This window comes from Eurypyga helias, unplaced genomic scaffold (assembly GCF_000690775.1).
Source record: "Eurypyga helias isolate BGI_N326 unplaced genomic scaffold, ASM69077v1 scaffold20992, whole genome shotgun sequence".
Classification (NCBI taxonomy): Eukaryota; Metazoa; Chordata; class Aves; order Eurypygiformes; family Eurypygidae; genus Eurypyga; species Eurypyga helias.
The window spans coordinates 3006-10771 of NW_010238174.1; the positions used below are offsets into that span (position 1 = coordinate 3006).

Genomic DNA, 7766 nt, shown 5'->3' on the forward strand with positions numbered 1-7766 from the left:
TCAACATAATATATGTAACACTTTAGCGTACAAAAATGATCGTTGGGTTTAATGGCGTGGACTTGGACAGTAAAATTTGCTTAAAATCGGAATATGATGATGGCTTCTAAAATCAAAAAGATGCTTTTATATAATACAACTAAGTTATCCTAAAAATATTATTTAAAAAAAATTACAACTTATTACACAAAATTAAAATTAACACAAAAAATCGCCCCTCTCAAGAAGTAGACAAACACAGAGTTCATGGGTCTTTTACCAACCCAACAAACGAACCATGAGCTTAGAGATTTTTCTGGTGGCTCTTTTTTCCCTGCGAGATCTTGACAGTTTTTGAAGGGTGTGTTTCGTTGAAGACAGGCCTTGCAAGAGGTGATACATAGACTGCTGTCGTGCGTTGTAGGATTGGAGAAGTAAAATGGGATTATCTCCACCAGCTGAAAATCCTGGTAAGGGCAGTAACGGTCCTGAAGGTGCAATTTCAGCTAAACAGAAACAACTCTTCCCTGCGGAACACGATGTTGTTTGGAGTGTTAGATGGCAACCCAGCTTTTGATTTTTCACATATTTCTTTCTTTTCATTTGAGGTTGTCTGTCTGGTCTCCCGCAAATGAAAAAAATATCGACGTCCTACGAAGAGAGACGGAAGCAAGCCACAGCCATCGTCCTGCTTGGGGTGATTGGGGCCGAATTTGGAGCTGAAATCGAACCTCCCAAACTTCTCACTCGGCCACGTAGTTCCAGTCAAATTCCCGAGGGCTTTGGTTTGACGAGCGGTGGATCAAATTATTCCTTGGCAAGGCATACGTGTGAGTATCCCGAGTACTGGTTTCCCCTGCTCTGGTGTTGGGGCAGAAGGGGGATTGTTTACATTCAAGCACAGATCGGTTCATTTAAAATGTCGTTTTGCTGGAAAAGATTAAGGTTAGACATTTTGAACGTGAAGGTCAACCAAAACACTTCAATTTCAGTAATTCTTTGTGGTTTTAAATCCTGAAAATATTCCTTGGGTTAGGAGAGAGAGAGGGAAGAGACCATCTGTTTTATTCCTGCCTCTTCCATTGACTCATCTTCATTTTCAACACTTGGAAGGTCTTGTCTGTAGCGGAGTTGTTCCGCCTGTAACCGAGCACTGGCAAGTTTGCTTGACACAAGTATTTTGGGATGTAGTGGGCTGTAGGAAAACCTGTTTGGGATGAGGAGAGATGGCAGCAGGGGGAAGCATGCAAGATGTGAAAATCAAAGACCCGTAGAAAATGATGGAAATCAAGGTGTTAATTCAAATTAGTGCTGCAGTGTTGATGTGATTTTCCTTGGAAAACAGGATCTTCTCTAAGCTGGTTACGTATCTGCGCATTGACTGTTGGATGTGAATGTTGCAGAACCTGATAGAAGCCAACGCAACCAGAGCCCCCTGGGTCCACACCTGCACTTTGGCCAGGTTCCTGAGCGTGCCAGCATTTGCTTTATGTGGAGTCTGGCAAAATTCCCTTTTGTCATCCCTGCAAGATCTTTCTGAAGCGCTGCAGACTTACTGCCAGTAGCGCCCGAAAATCCGTCGGCTCGTTAGCTATAAAGTAATTCCACAGCAGCGGATTCCTCCTCCTGCACTAGTTCATTCTTCACCTGATGCCCAGGAGCCTTCGAAGGAAGAGTGAGCCAACCCAAATAATTGCAAACCAGCGTACTGTCTCAGCGCAAAGCGATCACGGGGCAGGACTGGTGGTAACGGTTAAAGCTGGGGAGCGCCCGTCCGTCCGCAGCCCCAGTGACACGAGCTGTGCACAGTTCCAAAGTGCTTCCCTGTGGGGGGCATCAAACCCACACGTGATTCAGAGGAGGGCTGCTTGTCTCGCTCGCAGAGCCGAGACTTGAAGGCCTTGTCGGGAGGACGTGCTTTGTATCAGTGCTGTTTCTTACGGTTCTGCTTGCCTGGACCAGAGAGCAGCCTTGCTCCCAGGGACTGCAGCCCGCTACAAAGACTTCTGGTCAGAAAAGGTGCAAAACTCAATTCTGGGGGTTTTTTTCCTAGTAATTTTTTTACTCCAACTCATTTTCCTATAAAATATGCAGATAATAAGTTTCATAATGATGATAAATATTGTATTTTTGTTTTAATGAAGTGCAGGGCGAGTGCTGCCTTTTTAGGTAGAGTAACATGGTACGACAACAAGGATCGATAAACACAGGTTAATTACTACGCTAACAGATTAAGCGTGTAGACCGTTCCCTTCTGTTGAGGCCTGGTGCCATGGTGTGGTTTGCACCCACGCCGATAGATTCCCTTCCCCTCCAGAGAAGGTGGTGCCTTGCAGCCTGGCCCCGGGGAACTGCCGGGGATCTCCGGCAGGACGTTAGCTGGCACCAGCCCTGAGCTAGCAGCCGCGTCAACTCGACTGTAAAGTGGCTTTGTCTTTTAGACTTCCCTAGGGTAAGAGGGTGCTGACAGCTTTGTTAGACTCTCGGCAGTGCAGAGCACTCTCCGTGTGGTTTGGAAGCTGTTGGTGATGCGGAGATCAGCTTTGTCTTCTGCAGTCTTCCAACAGTGTGCTCCACAAGCGGAGTCGGCTTCATTTCTGCTTCACTTCCCAAGGCTGTTGAAACCAACGCTGTCTGATCTACCGTGGAGAAGAAGTCGGATTGTTTCAACCAACGGCGCCGCGTCTTCACGGTTGTGTAGCTCTCGCGTGAGCCCGTCGTTGGCAGGAGTGTGGCTGAGACACTTGGACCTGGCTTTCAGCCTCACAAGTGCTTTCTTCCCCTGTCTCTACCCACTTGCACGTTGGTTTTGATACATTAGGCCTAGCTGAGTTACAAACTCCAGCTTTGAACTCATTAATCTCAGAAACACCGCACAACTGTCCGGCTGAGAGGTCAAAATTCAGTCTTTAATGTGGATAAAGCCTTACTAAATGCTAAAAATTTAGATCAAGGCCGATAATAATAATACCTGAAATGAATGAAGAGTCGTGTGTTTTGCTCAAGTAGAGTATGATACACCGGTACTTTTGACAGTAGGTGTGGTGTTGGGAACAGCCTCATTTTAGGCGTTTCCTCCATCTCCATCTGCGACAGGTCTCACCTGGAGCGGGTGCTCACCCGTGAAGTAGGAGGGGGTTGGTTTGATGCCCCTGACCGACGCTTGCTGTTGGAGGTCTGTGCTGGTCGTCTCTGAACCCGGTACAAGGGCTGGTGTCGCGGCAAGGTGTCCCCAAGGGGGACAGGATGAGCAAAGACTCACTGCAAATGGAAGTATCGCTTCCTGGGAAACGCTGTTGTCGGGATGCTTTTCCTTTATGGGAGCGTGCTTGTTAAAAGGCCACCGTTGTCTTTACGCCATGTATGCAATACTGCAGAAGGAACTGCTGTGAAAACTGGACAGTTGTTCAGAAATTGCATTCTTTAAACACAAAAACCCCAAAATTCCTGGTACACGCTCGGATTCAACATTTTGTTTACTTTTGCTATGTGCCTGTTACGACTTTTGGACACCACAGTAAAACTCAGACCGTTATTTCTTTTCCTCCAGTGACACAGGAAATGTTTTTGCCCTTTCAAAACATGAAGGGTTGGGAAGGTGTGGTCTGGTCTTGCGAAAGCTGGCTATAGACTTAGATAAATTAATTATTTCCTTCTCCGCTCTCACTACCAGGGGATGCTGGGCTGGGGAGAGGTGGGAGCTGCTGCACCTTTCTGCTGGCCACCGTCACGACGGCATGTCTGGAAACCCTTTCCGATGCTGCCTCTCCTTCCCTTTAGTCTCTTCATTTAGTGTTAATCATGCACCATCTTTCCTGTATTAATTGTGCACGTTGTGATTTACTGTATTTAAGAAAATAATAATTGTGATAATGCCTTTTTGAGAGGGTGGACGTCTCTAGAAATCCCCGCGGTGACCTTGCCTGACATCCCGCATTAATCTCCCTTGACCTTACAACTAGTTCGTGAGATATTCCATTAGAAAATGCCACCCAAAGAATTCCTCATTACGGATGCGCCACATGACGCTTAAACCGCAGCTAATGCTGTGTTTATAAAGTTAATGGGCTGCTAAAGCTGACTGGTCTGTCCTGAATATGGAAATACTTGAGGCAGCTGTTAATTCAGGGTATTTTTCAAAGCAGCTGCCATCAGTATAGTTACTAACGATAAACCTTTCGCCCTTTAACTCAGTCAGTGTCATATGCGACAGCGTATTCACGGCACTGAGTTATTTAGATTGCGTTTTGCAGGCTACACGCACGTATCTCTCCTTCCAAAGTGGATTTTGGTGTTTCCACCTTAGTGCGTGGCACTCGCTCCGGTTTCTGGGTTAAGTAAGCTAGCCGGTGGTTAGACCCTAACGCAAACTCGTGAAGCCAGTTTTCATTTTGTAATGATGCTGTCCCAAATTCAGAGCAGCCAACCCGCTTGTCTGTTAGAAAGGGAAGCAAACGGAATTTCCGGATGGAAACAGGAGTACCCGTGTCTGCGTAATTGCATAGGGTTGTACTAGCTGGTGTTAAGACACTTTCTCCACGTCAGGGCTGTGTTTTTTTTAAATCCTACACCTCTGAGCAGTTACATTGAGACTGTTCAGTTGTGTCTCTGGAGACCCTCATCCAAAATAAGTCATTAGGTCAGGATGAAGAAAATACTCATTTTTCAAAGCCAATACGATTTTTGTAACGCTGGAAGTTTAGCACATCCATGTTTGAAGCAGGGATTTGCCGTTAGGGAAGTAGCTTTTGCATTAGGCACGTGCCCACCTTGTCCTTTTTCTGTCCTCTTCCAGGGAAATCTATCAACCTGGGGATGAGCGGGGCTGGGAGTCCAGGAAGGTGGGAGAGGATGACCATCGCAGCTCGTGTCTGTAGCTTTCGGACGGGTCCGTTGCCATATGGGATGAATGAGATACTGCACATCTTATTTTTCTCAATTTTGACTTTTTGCTTTTTTGTGTTATTTACTGCCTGATATTCAGGCTTCACCGCTCAGTAGTATCTTCTAAAACTCTCGTCACTGCCTTTTTAAAGTATATATTTTCACAGTATTTCTGTTGCTACTGGAGTTGTGTCTGTGTATCTGAGAGAGAGCCTTACCTTTCAAGCTGTGCTGTGGCTTTGCAATCCATTTTTACACATACAGAAGTGCACAAAAAGTCAGCACAAGATTCTTTTAGGGTGTGAAGTCAGCTATTTCGCGTGTCTCGTTAAATCGGGGTTGCCAGCGTTACAGATTTTCCTACAGCATCCCGAATGTATTTCATCTGTAAATAGAATTTAACAGGGGATCAACTTGAGACTCGTGGTGAACACAGGGGTTTTTGCTCCATCAGCAGCCCTGAAACCTCTTCCTTTGGTGTGTTAGGTCTGTATTGTGAAAATATTTAAATGGCTATCAGGCAAGGAGAAGACAAGCCCTGGGAGGAGGAGGAGGTCGCTCCCCGCTAATTGTATGCGCCTGCTGCAGAGCCGATAGGCTGAGCTCGCCACAGCAATTAATACAGACGAGCGAGCGCTCGGGATCATCACTTACAGAAGCAATAAATCAGTTGAGCACCTGACCAGTGGCCTTTCAGAGCAAATTAGGCAAACTGGCTCGGTAACTTAATTTAAACAAACCCAAAACCACAACGGCGTGATTAAAGCGAGTAACGGCTCTTACTGCTTACGATGAGCTGCCAGCAGAGCAGCGCTTTGTTGGCTCTGTTTTTGTATAGTCATGCAGAAAGCTACTCGGATTTGCACGGATCCCCTGGATCACCACATTATTTTCCCTATTGGGATCAGTACATTTCAGTCAGGATGCTGTGAAATTCAGTGTACTGTTAAGTCTATAGCGTGGGTTTTTTTCCCTGAGTCGGTGTGATTAGATCAGTGTCTCAAGCAGCTTTTTGTCCCTAAAGGGAAAAAAAAAATATATGGAAAAATGGTGGTTTATGAAAATCTATATCTTAGCCTTAGAGATAATATTTAGAAAAAAATAGTCAATCTCTATGGCAGAAAGCGGTCAATCTTTGTAGCAGATACCATGCCCTAATTTAGATCTGTTTTTTAACTTTAGCGTCAAAATCCAATATTAAAAATTATATTCATCGTATTCCCCAAATCCTATAGGAGATGAGTGATTGGAATTATATATTTTTAATCAGATTTCCTTTTTCATACTTAATATTCTGACTACTGTAATGGGTCATACCAGTAAACGAAGATCTTTGTGTTTGGACTGTGAGGACGGCTCAGCACCGAATGAGTCCCCGCCAGTCATGTTTTCCGCAGGTCCATACGCTTCCCCAGGTGAAGGCTCAGCTTTGTGACCAATACCCCGTTGGGAGGTAACAAAAATTCAGTGCACGGTATTTTTTCCTCCAACCTCATCTTTCCAGAGCGCTGCGTCGTTCCCCGGGAGGGCGATAGACCCGCCGAGAAGTCTCTGGGCAGTGGTTGGCCGTAACCGAATCTGCGGGGCCTTTCTCCGTCTGTTTCCAAGTGTTTGAGGACAGGCTGTCATTGAAGTCACGGGCAAATCACAGACGCTCCCACCGGAGAATGCTGGCGATTCCATCTAATGCCCAAGAAACCAAACCAGCCTGTTTGTTCCAGGCTGCTTGCTGGGGGCGCAGCACTGTGGGATCTGGTTGATCCCGGTCTCCCGCACTCTTCCCGCAGCAGGATGTGGATCCGCTTTGCCTCCAGCTGAGTGTTGGCAGATGGTCTTGGGCCAGTGTACGGATAGTTTTACGTCCGATGGAAAGGTGCGGAGAGCACAGCCCTGGTGGGTTTTGGCAATCTGGAATTTACGGTGAGAGGCAGTTAAAGTGGGATTCTGGTCCAGACACGAGAGCTCCCTCCTGATGTCTCGGAACCCCTTCCCTGCCCCAGTCGCATCTCACTTCGGTTCTTAATTCCCCAAAATGTACCTTGCACGACTGAGTGCCCCCTTACACTGGGGGCCTGAGGGATGAGCCCTTTGGGATTAGGTCCAGTCCCACGGTGGTGCCGTTCCCGTTGCTTTTCACAGCCCCTCCTCGAGCCGGGGTGGGAGGTGTGGCATTGCGGAGAACCTCGCAGCGTTTCTGAGGGCTGGTGTTCCTATTTAAGCTCCCAGGGGTTCAGGATTACAGCCGTGTGTGTTATTGTCCTGAGGGAATTGTGTGTGCAGGATGCGGCTGTAGTTCAGGAGGAGAATACTGGCCCCAGTATGTGTAAAATCAAGCCAGTGGGATGTACTGTGGGTAATTTGAATGGTTTTTCTTATTTCCACATGGTTTTGAGTGTCCGTTGACTCCTTAGAAGCAGCGCGTACTGAAGATGACATCCCGTTAGCGGGTGTTTCTCATCGCCGAGGGGATCGCCGGGGTTGCTTGGTGTGCCACCCCAAGGCAATAGCAGATGGTACCCACCATCAGCTGGCCTTGCCTCTCATCCCTGGCTCCCCAGGGGACTGTCTTTATCAACAGTCCTTGCCTATGGCATCCGAATATTGGAAAGCAGTTGCTGTAATACCAATTTTTGCGTGTAGGTGGGAAATTCAGAAAGATAGATTTTTTTTGTTTCTCTGTTTGTTTGTATGGCTGTTTTGCTTACGTTTAAGTTCTGTTGTCAGAGAAGCAGAAGCGATGCTGCCAGCGCTCTGCGTATCTGACGGAAGGTCTAGCTTCAGCTGCAGGGACAGGCGACAGAGCAAACCGAAGGCGGCGGGGATGCTTACCCGTTTGCTGTGCTAGAGCACTTTGTTTTGGGCAACTGTGGTTCCTAATTGTCATCTTCGGCGCGGGGGTGGGT

At 47.0% G+C, this 7766-nt stretch overlaps 1 protein-coding gene across 1 annotated transcript in view; it reads left to right on the top strand.

The window, feature by feature from the left end:
• Nucleotides 1-587: 587 nt before the first annotated feature.
• LOC104506724 (WD repeat-containing protein 7-like) overlaps nucleotides 588-7766 on the top strand; it is a gene marked incomplete at its 5' end in the record, with an annotated part of 52101 nt that continues 44922 nt past the window's right edge. The window contains 1 exon segment of the mRNA XM_010147771.1: nucleotides 588-809. Coding sequence (XP_010146073.1) covers nucleotides 588-809 — 222 coding nt within the window.